Below are 18,492 nucleotides of genomic sequence, written 5' to 3'. Positions count from 1 at the left end.
TATTAGATTGGTCCTTTGAGGAGTTAAAAACATGGTGTCAGGTTCCATCTACCACTTACTGTCTACTCACCAATGAGTTCCCCACTTCCTGCTAACAGAAGCCCAGATTATTCAGGGAGTAGGCCACACTCCCTTGATATTACAGAACATGAATTTCTAGTTCAGCTTTGGGGAATGAAGCCTGATAGCTAATGTGATCATAAGAACTCCATTTTCCCTGCACCATGACAGATTTGGGAGAGTTCACACATGTCAAATTAGAGTAGGCATAAGAAGAGCTATCTTTTCTGAAAAACATCCAAAAGAAAAAAGCAAAACAAACAAAAACACTCTTGTTCTTGCACCCCTTTCCTTGATGGGAATGTTAGGGTTAAAATATTATAATCATAAAAAAAGCTAAAAGAAGATGCAAAACAACCACCTATGCCCAGGCTTCCTGGCTGCATACAAGACCTGCAACTGCCATCTCCTTGCAGACATTATGCCACACAGACTTCTGTGAGTCAGGATTAGTCAATATCCTATTACAGGAAGTTCAAAGTACTCCTAACTATTATCAAAACAAACAGGTCATTTACATCCTGATCTATATGAAAGATCTGACTGTAAACTCCTTGATGGCTAATACCAATTATTGTGATTGTGATAACTAACATCATGTTTGTTCACTGTTATTTTTGCCATGATAACCCCTCTGGCTGGTTTATTGTCCCAGGAATTTGGAACATAGGTGGAGGCCTTAGCCTAATGGAACCATGAGGGAATGTGAATCAGCACTGCTTATCATATCCTGAGCAGTTTATTATTGCCGGCATCAGAAACTCATGCTCTTTAGTGAGTAAAAGCATTTACATAAACAGGCGTCTAGATCTGGGACACATAATACCATTAGTGCCAGCAAAGTTAGAGCCAGAAGAAGGCACACAACATATGGCCCCAATTTGCAGACTGTTATTGAGAAAGGAAAGAAGACACCTACATGGAGAGATGCTGTATTTTTGTCTGACACAGAGTAACTTATTCAAAACACAGTCAAAAGCTGTCTATGTGGCTCTGAAAACTTAATTAGAAGAGTTCTCATTTGCACATCCCTCAAATGAGTTATCATTAACCTGATAGAAATAGTGTGTAACTTTCCAAATTGATTCAAAAGGATTGGTGCCCACTGCTTTACAGTGGACTTCACACCGTTCCAAAAACAGCAACACCTTTTGTTGTACTCTCAAGTGGACCAGGCCTTGAACTAATCACTTGGATTAAGTGCATTTTAAAAATTAACATATCTTATAAAGAAGGAACAATTTCTACTATTTTATAGCAAAGAGAGAGGAGGTTAAAAAGCTTCTCTTAAGAGGCTACCCTGCTGTTAAAATGGTGGATGTAAGAGTTGAACCTGATCAACATGACCTCCCATGTGAAAGTTTTCATTGCTACATTGCTTCCCTGTTTTCAGTGTGATAAAGACTTGTAGAAAATAATGGAGCAATAAGGGTTAAATGAGGTAGGAATGAGAGGACAGGGTAAAGGAGGGATAACACTAAAAACCTTTTTAAAAAAAGCTAAATGGAAACCTACTATAGTAGAAGTTTCCTAAAATGTATACATATACATACATGTGGAAAGAGTTATCTAATAATGAGGAGGTAATTCCTCTCGCAGACATATCATAGGCTAGCAAATAAAGGCTCAATGATACAAGAAGGCTATTGTTTCTGGTGTTGTTCATCAGTGGGGTCCTCTAGACCCTAAAACATTACAGGGTATTACCATTACTTTTGGTCACCATCTAGAACTTTATGGTGAGGCTCTATTGCTAAAGAAGCATAGAACATTGAGAAACCAAGCTGGTACTGGAAGCCTCATACCTATGTTTCTGCAATGACAGAAGGTGCTATGAGTACTATTCAGGAGAAAAGTAATCATCAGTCTCACCCATCTGTGAGCCCTGCATGGTACAGTAATGACCACCCTGGCAAGACACGCCCACAGATGCAATAGTAGCACAGGTGTTATGGGAGTAACCAACTATTTTCTGATTGGATTTAAGGCCCACTTCCTGAGATGGAACTTAAGCTGGGACCGAGAACCCCAGGCCCAGGTATGTCATAGGACCGAGGGAAGAACCTATTACTAATGTTTTACTAAATGGATATAGTATTTAACAAATTCTCAAAAGACACAATCCTTATGTCCATAGATCATAACATCTCTCAACCTTCATCAGAGAAGCTTGTTTTGTAGTAGATGGTGACCAGCACAGAAACTCACAATCTATAGTGAATAAGATATGGCAGACTGCTCAGTCCTAAATCATGTATATCACATTATCATCTCCCAAGACTCAGAAATCATTTCGGAAGAGGGAGCACAGAAAGACTTTAAGAACCAGAGATACTACAGATAAACAGTGTTTTCTGGATACAACAGGGCAATTGCACATATGCACAAGAGCAAGCCAGACAAAATCCCAACATGGGTGGGGAAAGTGGGAACACAAAGTCCTACCCCTAGCTGAGGATCTATTGACAAAAAAAAAAAAAAAGACCAGTAGGAGAGAGATAAGCAGCTTTATTCAGTAATGTGGCCCCTGAGGAGATACTCAGGCCCAGTATATGGAATTATACCCAAGCATACACTGTACAAAGTAGACTACATGGGTTAAAAAAAAAACATAAAGAAGAGAACACATGAAATTTGGAAGGAATATTGGTAGGGGTAGAGAAAGAATTGGAGGAAAAAAAGGGTGGACTTGATCAAAACACATCATATGCATGTATGAATTCTCAATCAACTTAAAGAAGTGAACTTACAGCTCTGTTCATAGTGAAGGTTTCTTGCTTGGGTCCCATATATATCAATGAGAACTTTCTGGGGTGTAGGATATGCATTTCCAATAGGCATTGTGAGTATTGTCCTGGACTCAAGACCACATCCTAATGAACACCACCTTCCATTTGGCCAACTACTGTTTAAAATCACTGGCTTGATTTTTAATTTAAAAAATATTTCTAATTAAAAATGTTAAGTAGACATTTTTTGCAAGAAAAGAACACCTGAATTAATAATTCCATGTTATTTGAATAAGTTGAAGCATTCTTAGTGACATTTGCACTTAAGCTTTGAAATCTCATTTTCTCAGGAGCCAGCAGATTCGCAGTGAAAGGTAACCAGGAAGACACAGAGTGCCTAACACCAGCAGATGGAAACACTGTTCATCTATGCTTAAGAAAATCTCCTGCTCTACCAACACACCTGTACAACTTGAATCAAAGTCTCCTGATATACTTAAAACCATGCACATTTTAGAAAACAAATATATGAACGGAAAATTATAAGTTGTTCAACTAATAGACTCACAAAGTCACTCTATGCTCTTGTGCACAAAGCAGTTACTAGTCACTGTTTTCTTTCAGTTACCAAAGTGAGCCAACTGAATCATTTATAAGCACCAGGTTCATTTACCAATCAAGTTAAGGGCTCCTTACCCCGCCACTGTAGATGCTCATGACTACACTGGCATTGTCTGACTGAGAAAAATTCATGGTCTTCCCCAGCAAGGTAATCAACACTATGCATCAAGCTTTTTGCTCTTTCCTACTTGATCCCTTGTTCTACATTTGACAGTCACATGGGATCTTTCATTTCCCAAACTATCCCCTAAGTCTTCAGTCACCATCTATGAACTTGAATTTCCATTGTAACAACCCATAACTTTTTTACACGTTTCTTCCTTCCACAATTGCAAGGAAGCAATCAATCATCTTTCCCAGCTTCTTAGCCCAAGCTAAAGTGACTCTTAACTCATTTTCAAGGCTAAATCCTTGACTTATAAGTCTTGGAACTCCTGTTCCGTTCTCAGGAAACCTCTATTAGTCACCTCCTGTTCTCCAGGCACTCTGTTAGGCTCTGAGAATACAAACGTGAGGACAGGACTTGCCTTACAGCAGGTTCCAGGCCAGTGTGGAGAAAGACTCTCAATGCAATGTACACTATGTCATAGACCTAGATGTACAGAAGGGTCTAAGGGTAAGGAGCTGGAGACAGAGACTGCTATCTCTTGAAAATACTGAGATTTAAAAGGTAAATGCAGGTTAATCAGGTGGATGAATAGGAAAAGTGAGAAAATGGCCAGTATGAGAATACATGTCATGACCAAACAACTGTAAGCATTCTTCCACTGATGATGAAGAGACCTAGGGTAGTGGTGAGAAACAGGACTGGGGAGTTTAAATTCTAAGCCTAAAATGAGATACTGAATCATTATCATTTACCAATCAACTAAGGGCTCCTTATACCTCCACTGTAGATGTTAGATTGGTCATGCTGGTCACATAATGATTAGAATACTAATGACAGTGCCTGAGAAGCCAGAAGACTAGATGATCTAGGGAGGCTACTGGGTACCTGGTTTGTAAAATAATGAAGATAGATAAGAGAGAGAGAGAAGGTAGACAATACTATTAAGTGGCAGTACTTCAAATTTTAATAATTTATAGGGTCTTACTATGGAACACTCTTGTACACTGTAAATATGTATTACACTCATTAGTTAATAAAGAACTGACTGGCCTATAACTGGGCAGGAAGAGATTGGGTGGGAGAGTCAGACTAGGAGGATGCTGGAAAGAAAAGGGGCAGAGTTGTAGGAGTCGTTGGCCAGAGACAGAGAGAGTAGGATGGGAAGTATGTTCATAAGGTAAATGAGCCTTGGGACAGCACATGGATTAATAGAAATGTGTTAATTTAAGTTACAAGAGCTAGCTAAAAATGAGCCTAAGCTGTCAGCTGAGCATTTATATTTAATATTAAGTCTCTGTGTGGTTATTTGGGGAGCAGCTGGCGGGACAGAAGTGTTTGCCTACAGGATCTCAAGGGTAAAAAAAGTAAATAGAAAAAAGGGTGAAATCTAGGTTTCTCACTCAGGCAGTTAAGTAATGGTTACACCAGTCCAGATTGATGACTAATTAGAATCAATCTATGGGACACTGATAATTCTTGTCATACAACAGGCCATGGGATGGGATGCTGATGTAGGCATAGGCAGTGTGGGAAAGCCAGGAGGGGTCATAGTTGTAAGTAAGGTTACTCAGGAAAAACATGGTCATGTGTAAATGGGTTGGTTGTGAATGGGAATCAGAGATGATCTGAACACAACTGAAGAGAGGCTAGACGAGAAAACACAACAGGACCTCATAAAGGAGATGAAAGCAAAGGACCTTCAGCAGCTGAAGTGGAGGGCTGCCAGACGCTTCAGGGCAAGTCCAAGAAGGAACTGAAAAGCATCCTTTGGAATTTAAGCCAAAGGTTACCCTCTCTTATTTACCCTTTCTCAGCCTCTGACCTGCATGTGCTATGCTTTTCCATGATTAAATAAGTCACACTCAAGAAATATATAAAAAGCCAGAAACACACTTTTAATCCCAGCACTTGGGAGGCAGAAACAGATGGATCCCTGTGAGTTCAAGGCCAGCCAGGTCTACAGAGTGAACTCCAAGACAGCCAGGGCTACATAGTGAGACCCTGTCTCAAAAAAAAAGAAAGAGAGAGAGAGAGAGAGAGAGAGAGAGAGAGAGAGAGAGAGAGAGAGAATAAAAGAGAAAGGAAGGAGAAAGAAATATGTAAAAAAAAAAAAACCTTATCTTTTGTGTCCAGTATTCCTTTCTTGCCTTAATCACCATTCCTGACATTTGAGTACTACTGCATTGAGATTTTCATCTTAAAATTTGCTGCTAACACTTTCCTTCCGCATTTTTGATGCAAACTCCATGACCCTTCTCATTATTATGTTATCTAATCTTGATATGAAATGTTAATATTAATGCTACCTTTTTATATCTCCCACTGGTTATCAGGGCTTGGTTTTCTGGAGATCTTTTTATAGTTTCTAAAAGTATTCCTATTGCTTTTAAGCTCTTTAAATAAAAGGACTCCCAACATTTGATATGCAGTTGTTTATTCTGTAAAATTTACATTTCTTCTCCCTATGCAAACTCATGAGTCTCTAATGTGTAGAGGGAATTTTAAATGTAATGTTGAGAGTGATTTTCAACTAGGGAGCTATGTATCAAAGCCCCATTTTCTTAGTTACGTTTCCTATTGCTGAGATAAAACACCATGACCAAAATTAATTTTGTCTTACAACTTGTAGTTCATCATCCAGGGAATGTAAGACAAGAACCTGGAAGCAGGAACTGGTGCAGAGGCTATGGAGAAATGCCTTCTTCAGCCTGTGTTCTTCTAGCACCCAAGGCCACCAGCCCAGAAACGACACTGTCCATAGTGAGCTAAGCCCTGCCACATCAATCAGATCACCAAGAAAATGCACCACAGGCTTGACTCTAGACCGGTCTGGTGGAGGCATTTTCTCAGCTGGTATTCACTTTTCCCAAATGACTCTTCCTTATGTTAAGTTGACATAAAATGCAATAGTACACCCACCAAATTGAACTTGTTACAAGTAGCTCTGGCTTCTTTTGTGTCCTACTTTCTGAACCAGTTCTCATCCCCCTGCCCTGTCCCTGCCACATCCTTATCCTTCTTTCATTTCCCGTGGTCCACAGATGTGCAAAACAATTTGAATATAGGAAATCTCTACATGATACAAAATTACAATGGTTTATTCTCCATTATAAAGTAACACTAGACATCCCTTTTTATCCAGTTCTTGCAAAATGCCAGATGCTAGTCTAAGCACATTGTATCCTCTTATTACTCTGTTTATCATCCTATGAATTTAGAACAAATTGGTTTATTTTTTCAAATTTGTCAAAATACATTATTCTGCATATCAGTTTGGGTTGTATAACACATTTTTTCTAGCCATAAAATATACTAACCATTATATAATAAAGTTCATTTTTTCCAGTAAAACTCTTATTACTAGGCACTTAACAAATGTTGAAACATAATTATGACTATGATAATGATATCCAAAGGTGAAATTAAATCCTGAAATATCTTCTAATTTACAAGAAAAAATTAAAGCACACTTTATAAAACTTTAGGGCTACTCATGCTTTTATTCTTTAAAAAAATGTTAATGCATATATATATTGTTATGAATGACATAGGGATCATTTAGTACTTCACAACAAAATGTTGTCAGTTTGTAGATTTTTTTATGATGCCAACACCCATGGGTTAGTTCCTCTCTCACTGGAACCCATATGCATTTACCCTTTATGTACTTTTGATGAAAAACAGAGTAAACTATACTTACTTCAAAAATCCAATTCTTGCAGAAACTTGCAGATCAGCAGAACAATTTTCATGGGCACAAAATCTTGCAAAGTTTATCTGGAAATAAAACATTATAACCTGTATTTTAATTTCTATGTATTTAAAGAATAAGGCACCTGTGCTTGACAAAAATAAAAGTCACACATCAAATTATAACTTATGCCTCCCCCAAAGTCCAATCTGAGAACTACTAGTCAGGAGATTCAAATACATAGTTTCAGGGCTAAAAAATCTCAGTTCCCATAGTAGATTCCAGACCTAAATTTGTTAAGTCAAATATTGCATTAAAGACACTATGCAGATATTTGGAATATCAGCTGCAAAAGTACACTTAATCTACTTCCCTCACTTTCTCCTACTACATTCTGATCAAATTTATTACACAGAAATGCGTCTACCTTATTTTAGCTCAGGGATGGACAATGAATTATATCAAAGAGTACAGCTATATATAGAAACTGAGAGGCATAACTTTATGGAAGCATTGAACAAAATTAAATTGTAGCCTGTCATGAAGTTTTTTTTTTCGATTTATTTAAAAGGATCCATGAGCAACAACACTCCAGGGTATGCATCTACTCCTCAGGAACACCTGAGGTATACACTATGTAAAAGCAAAGAAATGAAATAATTGAAGATGATGGAAATAGGAGAAGAGGGGGGAAGATGCAAATAAAAGGGGCAATCTCGAAAGTCAAAGAAGGAACGATGCACACGCACTGGGAAGTGAACAGTCCCATGACATGACAGCACAGACACCCACACCTGGAGAAGTGCAAGCGGAAATGTTCCCCCAAGTGATTAAGTCAGCATGATTTTCATTCTGTGGTTCCTAATTGGAGAGCATGTGGTTCTAAGAATAAAATGCAGCTGACAAATTGCTAACATTTTCTCCTATGTGTTTAACAGTATTGATATTTAAATTATTGAAGATATTGGAAAATAGTTGGTATCGAAAAGTGAAGTTCAATAGAAGAATTTTTAAAAATTCCAACTGACTCACATAACTATTTTCATGTAAGACTCTGAAAATTTGCTCTTAGATTGTTGTGTTCCTGTGATCGAGTATTCTAAATTAGACAGTAGTGGTTTTCTACCTGCCATCAGTGCATGCTTTAATGAGTGCTTTTGACTGTGTTCTAATGCAGCCTGTTAACTGTGTCTGTGCTGTCAGACAGTTAAGGTTTTGACACTGGGACTTGCAGGAATAAATGTATTGTCAGGGAAACTGAAGTACTTGAGAACACTTCAGAAAAAAACATCAGTTTGCTGGCTAGAATGCAGGGTTTGTCTTAAAATGCAGCTGTTATTGGGATGTGGCTGAAAAAGTGTAATGCATTTTTTAAAAGAGAAATTGTGTAACGTAATAAATGTGTTTATAAGTGACAAAACTTCAGCAGTTGAGTTGAGCAATCTAAAGTGGATCTGTGGGCAGGGAGAGAGTCATAATCAAAGAAAGTGAGAGATAAATGAGGAAGGAAGATCAGTGAGTGCATGAAATGACATTGGATAACTAACGCACAGTACAAGCAATGTCCAGCATGGCTTCTCTTGAGCAATTCATTTCTTCAAGGAGAGAAAAACTTACATGTTTTACATAAATATTTATACATGGGAATGTACTCTTGTGGCTAAATGCAAGTTCAAACATATTCAGTTGAATTTCCCAAAGGGACTATTAAGCACACACACACACACACACACACACACACACACACACACACACACACACACAGAAAGACAGACAGACAGACAGACAGAGACAGAAAGAAAGAGAGAGACAGAGACACGGAGACAGAGTCAGAGACAGAGACACAGAGAGAGACAGATAGAGACAAAGACAGAGACAGAGAGACCGAGAGAGACATATTTTAAATCTATTTTCATTCACAATTAACAATCCACAAAAGTTTCTGAAAAATTCAGGCACATTTCAATTAATTTTGTCCTATTTAAAAAATTCTTCAATTATGTTCCATGATGTTTTAAATCCCAGGAAAGCCTCATACCGTTTTTCTGATCACGTCTTTTTCTTTCTTCTGCTGGAGGATTGGCTGAAGTGGCGGGAACTCTTCTGTGTTTCGTTTGGTGAGCACATGATGCCCAAGTTGATAAGTGGCCTCAACCTGAACAGGAGTGAGGATGTCTCGCACATCTTTCTAAGAGAATTGAAAATCATATGTACAAATAAAAAAAAGCAAACATTAATAAAGAAGACACAGAAAACTTCTTCCTTCTAAAAGGCCAGATGAAACACAAGGACACAAATGCAAAACCCATGTTTTAGCAGAATTGCTTCAAAAAACTTGGACTGTGTGTTCTTTTTGCACGACAGAAATACTTCTGTTGCTTGAGACAACACAAAGAGAACAGAATGGGAAACTATTACTATCTGATAATATTTGCAAAAGTCTGCATTTCAGCACTTCCCCTTCCATGCTACTCTCTACAATTCTTGTAGCTTGGTATTGTAATATAAACATTTTTCATTTACACACTCGGTAAATAATTTCAAAGTTCTCCTCAACACTTTTATTCCATTTAATGTTATCCTATATGCTTGTTGTGGTGATATATTGTGTACCCTAATAAAATTTGCCTGAAGATCAGAGGACAGAACAAGCCACTAGATTAAATATAGAAGCCAGGTAGTGGTGGCACACACCTTTGAGCCTAGCACTCAAAGCACTGGGTCCCTGTGAGTGCAAAGCCACCCTGGACTACATGATATTGATCAATCTAGGAGAGGAACAGAGCCAGGAAGTGGTGGCACACACCTTTAAGTCCAAGCACATACGCCTTTAATCCCAGCATTAGGAAGGAAGTGATTTGGCTGGGTGGAGAAAGGTGTATATGGCATGAGGAGACAGGAACTAGAGACTTGTTGGCTGGAAGCCTTTTCATCAGAAGACCTTTTTGGCTGAGGAAAACTTTTCAGCTGAGGACTCAGAGGCTTTCAAACAGGATCTGAGGAGTTGGCAATGTGAGATGTGGCAGTGGTTTGTTCCTTTGTCTCTCTGATCTTCAGGCATATTTTATTAGTATGCAACAAAATATCACCACAGCTTATAGAGAAATAATGTCTCTCAATAAGATTTCTTTAAATCTCTTAGAAGACTTTGTATTTGGTTTTATTCATTCAACTTCATGTTTATTATGAAATTTTCTTTCTTGCCATTTATCATAACGACCTTTTCCCCTTATATTATCTAACATCATGACTGGTAATATAGAAAAAAATGTTAGCTTTGTACTTCTAAGTTTATTGAATTTTATTGTGATAGTTTTATTGTTTGCTGTGCTATTATGATTCACAAAAAAGAGTTCATAGATTTATTTATCAATCACACAGCAGTGGTAACCATTAATAAATGTATTCTGCTTTGTAAAGAGTTTTTTTATATGTAGTGTCTTCCTGATTTCTAAGAAATTTATTCTGCTTTGTAAAGAGTTCTTTTATATGTAGTGTCTTCCTGATTTCTACATAGCACTTCTTGTGTCTATTCTTTTTTCTTTTTTCTTTTCCTTTTTCCTTTGGTTTTTCTGTTTTTCTTTTTTCTTTTATAATTTAATTTAATTTTACATATCAGCCATGGATATTTACTAATATTTCTAATTTACTAATATCTTCATTAAAATTATGTCATCTTATTATCAGAATTATTACCTGACATAGGTACAAGTTGAAATAATCTAATTATTTGGTAATAACCTGAAAGCATTCAGGATTCAATGAAATCAGCACCACAATAGAGCCAAAAGCTATTTTGGAATTGAAAACACATGCATGGGAGTGAGGTAAGATACAAAGCATTGTGTCAATTGCTCAAGACTCACTAGACAAAAATGGAAGATCTGAAGCACGTGAACAGGTAGATGTCTCTTTGTCCTTGCCCTAGAGGCTAATGTGATTTTACTAACAAAGCAATACATGACCATTTATAACATAAGTCAACTGAGCATTGCATGAAATAAGACGTGTAAAAGGCCAACATATACAATCATGTTAAGCACAACAAAAGATAAAATTAAAATTGATCTTAGAATTTGAGAGAGCTTGTTTTGATCAACAAATACAGTCCACAAACACCAGGACCATGTAGAAAATCCATATAGTCTTCATTTTTCTCAGCATAGAATTGTTACTATATCTAGAAAATAATTTGAAGAACCAAGCATAGACTTTGGTGTCTGTCATATGAACCATTTAAACATCAATCTCAGATTGATTCAAACTTCTTATGTCCTTTTCAATTAACAAGTTCCATTTTAATGAATTCATTCAGCAAATTCTTTCTAGGCGATTCAAGACACTCAATTATTTTCACTAAAGACAGATAGATTTTTTTTCACCCTGCTACATCTTCAAGTGGCTCCAAGGTAGACATATTGGGTACAGGGAGTTATGAAGAAAGCACAAACACACAGACACACATACTGAAAAACTGGGGTCAGGTGGGCTGTGCACTCTGATGGAGTGGTGCCAACTATACAATAACTGGGCACCTCGATGCATTTATGATGTACAGCACAAAGGTTAGCTAGTCTCAGTAAGAGTTTCCTATAAGCCAGAAGTTTCAGGCTGTGAACATCTGTAAAGAAGTTGCTGTTGCTAGTTTTTGCACACACCAGTCAATTGTTCATAAATACTCATACTTGAACACACTGTCAACATCCACACCTTGATCAGAGAAAGGTTTTGCAAGTTCCAAGGATGACCCACATGAAGAAGGCTTTGCCATTACCATGGGTCTGAGGCATTGGGTCCTTGGCCTGGGAGTGCCCATGTCAACAACATATATTCACTCAGGACTTCATCTGCTTTTTACACATTCTATCATGAATTCCTTGTCTCCCCACATTAACCTATACTAAAATCTTGTATTTGAGTTCCTGAAAGCAGACTCACAATGCTCCTGCTGAGTAACATCAGTGGTCCAGGTTTTATTTATCTATGGTTATTTCACTATTGGAACATGGCTTAAAGATCACTTCCTAGAAGCAAATTAAAAGACTTGATTTTAATGAGCTAGCAATCAATAGTACTTAATAGGTAGGATAAAACCTATTTTTTAAGATTACTGCGGTATTATTCACATGATAGAAATCAATTAAATAAGTTTATAAAGGTGGTACATACTACATAAAAGATTGCACTTAGTCAATGTCCTTTTCACAATTATAAATAGAAAGGATACAATTGTTTCATCTTTTATTCACATTATGGATACTCATATACTATGCTTAAAAAATATCTGGCCTAAAGGTAGAAAATTAGTGTTCAAATCTTGGGTCTGTTAGGTAAAAGTTGAGAGATAGAACTCCTGTTTGTATAACCAGAAAAGGTATCCAAAACCTTGGCCGCAGCCTTCATGATAAAGCTTCAATTAAAAAAAAAAAGTCTTAACTGACAGACGATCATGAGATCCTCAAGCTGTATAAACAGAACTTAGACATAAGATGTGATACCTGATTTGGGGTAGCTATGTCTCCTGACATTAGAACGTCTCCTGGTTAAATGTCTTTGATGACAGACATAAGTTATTACCACTGTATGAGAATTGGGGATCTAGGGCATTTTCCTACACGTGTGCAGTAACGAAGATTCTTTATCTTGAAAAGACCTCGGCTTCATTATGATGTCATTTATGTCATGGTTTGGATCTCTAATATGGTCTTTTAGAGGATCATGGGGAAAAAATATTCTAAAGAGTATCTGGCCCACCATGATTTGTGATGGGAAGAGTCACTCACTTTACCCTTGAGTATGCCACCCATCCCTTAGATAGTCATAAAAGCTTCTTAAAAATTCACAGTGCAGAACCCACTGGGATGTTAGCCCTCCTTTGGGGAAGCTTTCTCCAGTCTCTCTTGGAGCAAAAATTTTGCTTTACTTTGTTAAATAAACTTCTACTTAAAGTATCTCTGCTCTCAACTGAATCATTTACTTCAAGAAGACAAGAACCTAGAGACCCTGTAACAGGTCTATTACCACCTGTATAACTTTGGCCAGGTTATTTATTTACTTTGTTTATGATTTGTTATAATATCTGAAAATGACAATGGCAATGACGGTGGTGATATTTACATACTGCTGGGATGGTTAGATGGCATAAGGTATGTTAAATACCTAGATGTTACAATGTTACATACATATTACTCCAAATGTAGCTATATAATTCAGCCAACCAAATACTGAAATTTAGTTTAATAAATGCTGAGAAACATTTGGAGGCATAAGAAAGTGGGATTATTGTCACTCAAAGAACATTAAATAGAAAATGGCACTGTAGCAATTATTAGATTTATAGTTATCAATGGCACCTGAAAGAGCTGGAGCCTGAACTCAGTGTTGGGATACCTGATTACTTTTTTATTCTTTGTCTCCAGATGTTCTTTATTAAATTACTTGGTAAATGATCATCTCAACAGGAAACCTTGACCATATCGGAATGCTGCAAATCAAAACCCAAATCCCAAGTTATCGACTTGTGAAAATTGAACAGCTTGAAGCCCTGAGTATTACAATAGCGAACTTGATTAAATTATTCCCCGGGCATAGGAACTAGACAGCCACTGAATGTCCCTCCACATGTCCACTGTTTTAATTCTTCTCAACAAGCTTGCTTTGACCAAATCACATGTTATCTAATTCATACTAATTTTCCATGAGGTCTTCTCTGCATCTGGTGTACATTACTTTCATTATCCTAATTTGCTATTAATTATGCTTTCTCATAATATATGAAATGTGCATGTGCTTTTGTAAGAAAATCACACTTATTTAACTTTATCAGCCCCATGTAAAGACAGAAGCTAAATAAAGTATTAAAAATGTCTTAGAGTGACAGAGAAATATTTGGGAGAGTAGGTATTCAGGAAATTTGCTTACAAGTTTATATTTGAACTGACATGTGCTATTATATTAAAAATAATGAAAATTCAATGCCACATTTTTATGTGAATTTTCATAAAATAGTACCCACAAGAATGCAAATTAGCTCATACCTAAAATTAGCCAAATTCTGTATTCTTTCTCTTTCATAGAACTCTGTATGTCTGACCAACTTGAGAACTAAACTGTAGGTCCATATCTTCTTATTACACTTAGCTACAAGAGGAATTTTTTTCAATAGAGCTGGTCAAAATATGAAGTTAAATATTATGTCAAGGCATAAACATTTGAAGACACTTACTCATGGGTCCATTGTGCACATGAAGAGTCAAAAGATTGGAAGTTAAGTTAGTACCTCTATCACAGTCTGTCAATCATGAATCCACATAGAAGTGTGAGCATAATTATTCTAACACATTTGTGCATGAGTTCAGGGGAAGGAGGGCCATGTTATTAACACTGGAGAGGCCTATGGAGATGCTTTTTTAAAAAATGCCTTTATTGAGATACAGGTCCCATGCAATGCAAATAATTCCACTAATGTGTAAAAATCTATTATTTTTAGTATATTCAGACTGATACAACCACTGACACACACACACACACACACACACACACACACACACACACACACATGCCCATTTTCATTAGGTTCCAAAGAAACTGCTACCTTTTCTCAACCATCTCTCTATGGTTTTGTTTCTTTCATCCCTTAGCTACCACACAAGTTTATTTTAGAATGAAGTATGAATTAGAAAGAAATAAAGAGTAATGTTGGAGAATATTATTTTAAGGTGTGTTACTATTGTTTATGTTGCATTTGTTTAACTCTGTGAACCTGTGTAACTATGCCTGTCTAAAACATCTGATGGTCTAATAAAGAGCTGAACAGCCAATAGCAAGGCAGGAGAGAGAAACAGGCAGGGCTGGCAGGCAGAGAGGATAAATAGAAGGAGAAATCTGGGAGGAGGAAGAGGAGGAGGAGGAGGAGGAGGAGGAAGAAAAGAGATGGAGGAGTGAAAAGAAGTAGCCAGAGGAGGACTCCAGGGACCAGTCACCCAGCTACACAGCAAGTCACAGAGTGAGAGTAAAAGTAAGTTTACAGAGGTAAGAGAACGAGAAAAGCCCAGAGGCAAAAAGTAGACAGGATAATTTAAAGTTAAGGAAAGCTGGCAAGCAACAAGCCAAGATAAGGCCAGGCATTTATAATTAGGAATAAGCCTCTGTGTGTGATTTATTTAGGAGCTAGGTGGCAGGACCCCCAAAAAGAGTAAAAAACAACCAACAACAAGTATGAACTGAACTGTCAGATATAGCATTTGGAGAAAGGATATCCATCCTAAGATTCCACTTTTCCCTTGAAGAATTCTCCTAGCTTGGCTTGGCTGAGAGTCTTCTTTTCAGCTTGGCTCCTCTAAAAGTAAATCTTAGCACTTTTTATTGTTTATTCTGAGGAGGAAGTGACCTAGTGAATCTGGTCAGTTTCAGGGACTTCCTGAGGCTATTTTGAGGTTGTTTGATTTCTGTCTTAAGGAACTTTGCTGCCAGATAGAATGTTTCAGTCTCAGAGGAAACCTTTACACAACACCTGGTCACAAGCTTTATCCTTTTATGGTTGAATCATTTTTTCCATAGCTTCCACAAAGTATCTGAAAAACAGTGTAAATCACTGTTTCAAAGATTTCTGTCCACTGTCACTTGACTCTATTGCTCCTGGGCCCCGTGTGATGAGGCAGAACATCATGGTGGAAAGCATGTGTTGAAGCAAACTGGCTCAGTTCATCCTTGACCCAGGAAAAAAGCAGAAACCTACTGATTTCTTGAAATGGGCTTAGGCCAATTGAACTATCTAGAAAGGACACTCTTGTTGTGGACTATTACTTTAACTACACAAAGATGTGTTACATTTGTTTATGCTGCATTTATTTAATCACGTAAAGATTTATTATATTTGTTTATGCTGCATTTGTTTAACTATGTGAAGATATGTTACTGTTTTAACTTGCCTGCCTAAGGCAGCTGATTGGTCTAATAAAAAGCTGAACAGCCAATAGCTAGCAGTAGAAGGATAGACAAGGCTGGCGGGCAGAGAGAATGAGTAGGAGAAGAAATCTAGGCTCTAGGAGAGAGAAAGGGGAGGGAGGAGAATGAGGGAGAAAGAGAGGAAGATACTGAGGGCCAGCCAGCCAGGTCAGCTTGCCAGACATAGAGTAGGACATACAGAATGAAAGAAAAGTAAAAAGCCTCGAGGCAAAACATAGATAAAGAGAAACAGGTTAATTTAAGTTATAAGAGCTAGTGGGACAAGCCTAAGATGATGCCAAGCATTTGTAACTAATAATAAATGTCCATGTTATAATTTGGGAGCTGGTTGGTGACCCCAAAGAAAGCCTGCTACACACTCTCCAACTTGTTAAGCTGCCTGCCAGCTGTGCAGTGTGTCCAGGTTTCCCTGCTTTTGTGAACTGTAACTCATGTTAGGTTGGGCTTTGGATATTCAACTGTCCTTGAGTCATTTCTGCTCCTGTAAGTAACCCCTCACTATATTCCTGTGAGTAATCCCCGTAAACCTTATTGATTCACCAAAAATGAATTACTTTAAAATGCACAGAGAATACAGCATCTAGAAACTTGTTAAACATTTATTCATTTTTGTGCCCTTTGTAATAAGACTACAAAAACAGAATTATTTGAAAGAGAATATCCTCCTTCAACATCCCTGCAATCTATGAAGGAATTAGCTTGAGTTGCAACACTCAGTCTGCAAGTAGAATGCCACAGTATCACTACAGTTATACAGTTTGCTGGCACTCAGCCTTGGAGCAGAAATACATTGATACATGGACCAGCTGATAGTCTTCTGTGCTTAAAACCTAACTTCTTTGCAAATAACACTTCATTAAGCTTTGTACATATGTTGCTCAAAACTGTAAGCAATTGTGACAGATAATAACACAAACAAAACACTGATTATTCTTGAAACAATGATTATGGTAAGAAGATGATCTTTACAATCTATGTAAAGGACTTACATGACAAAATAAACTATCTTCATTTAAAAACCAAAGTTTCAGAAACATCAGAGCTTAAGGCATTACGGTTTAGATCTGATACGTCCCTCAAAAGCCCATTTGTTGGGTTTGGTTTCTAGTACAACAAGTACAGAGGTGGTATGTCTGGATGAGATTAGGTCGAGTGGACTCTGATCTCATCAACAAGCTAATTCTTTCACAGTTCCCTATTTTGATTAGCTACTGGAAAACAGTGGAAACTGAGCAGGTGGGCCTTAATTCAAAGGGGTGTGTCCTGGGCCTAACTTGTTTCCAGGCTCTTCCTCCCAGTCTTTTTTCCTGGCTGGCAGAGGCTCTGTCTCATAGGTCCCCATGAAGTGAACAATTCACACTCCTCTTCCACCAATATGCTCTGTTCCATCCTAGGCTCGCAAACAACAGAGCTGTACAACCATGTAATGAAAACAGAAGGCAAAAGAAGCTTTTCTTCCTATAATTTGATCCACCTCAGGTATTTTGTACCAGCAACAGAGCTAACACTATCTACTACATAGGTAGGCAGGTAGGTTTCATGATTTTAATAGAACATATTACTGCTAAGACACTGAATTACTGAATCTCAGGGTATTGATGATGACGTATTCCTCTTGTCTCTTTCCAAGCATGGGTTATTATACACCAGTGGTTAACTAATATTAATTTGGGAAAGTAAATGTGTCTCCATCTCAGCAAGTTAACAACTGAACAATAGAATGTTCCAAGCAAAAGTTGTTTCTTTTGCAATATTTTGTCTTAATTGATAGAAATGATATATCTAGTTGCTTGGACTAATACTCTGTAGTCATCTTGATGAATCTCCCTTTCAAGCATCTGATATAGTATCTGTTAGTAAGCAGCATAGACTCTGTCTTCAAACACCTCTCGAACCATCTGTTACCACTGCTGCTGATGGAAACATCACTCTCACCTTAGTGAGATCAGGAGTGTTTTCTGTGTCAATGCTTGTTACCTATTATCTACCAATACCCTCTTCACAGCAGCTAGAGTGTTTTTCAAACTGAACTCATATACACCCAGCTCAAACTTCTATACTACCTCTCCATCTCACTCAGAGAAAAACCCACAGATCCTGACAGGTCTGTTTTGCAAGTGTTCTGCCCATCCCTACTGCTCATTTCTTAGTCAACCTCAACTCTCCATTGTCCCTTAAAATAACCTGCCGCCTTCTTGTCCTGATGCATTTTGCCTAGCTCCTATAACCTTCTGCTCCTGTATCTGAGATTCTCAAAGTATGGTTCCTGAGCTAGCAGCACTAATATCACCCGGGAACTTGGCAGAATGGCAAAT

General features: G+C 37.6%; 1 protein-coding gene across 1 annotated transcript in view; it reads right to left on the bottom strand.

Annotated features, from left to right (window-relative positions):
* Window positions 1-18,492, bottom strand: part of Itga4 (integrin subunit alpha 4) — an 82,151-nt gene that overhangs the window by 20,342 nt on the left and 43,317 nt on the right. The window contains exons 16-17 of the mRNA XM_059260784.1: window positions 9,249-9,398; window positions 7,220-7,296 (exon numbers count right to left, since the gene is read on the bottom strand). Of these exons, the coding sequence (XP_059116767.1) occupies window positions 7,220-7,296; window positions 9,249-9,398 (227 nt within the window). The remainder of the gene's footprint in view (window positions 1-7,219; window positions 7,297-9,248; window positions 9,399-18,492) is intronic.

The sequence above is a fragment of the Peromyscus eremicus genome, chromosome 4, assembly GCF_949786415.1.
Source record: "Peromyscus eremicus chromosome 4, PerEre_H2_v1, whole genome shotgun sequence".
Lineage (NCBI taxonomy): Eukaryota > Metazoa > Chordata > Mammalia > Rodentia > Cricetidae > Peromyscus > Peromyscus eremicus.
Note: the sequence above shows the minus strand (reverse complement) of the source record. Positions and strands in the feature narration are given on the sequence as shown.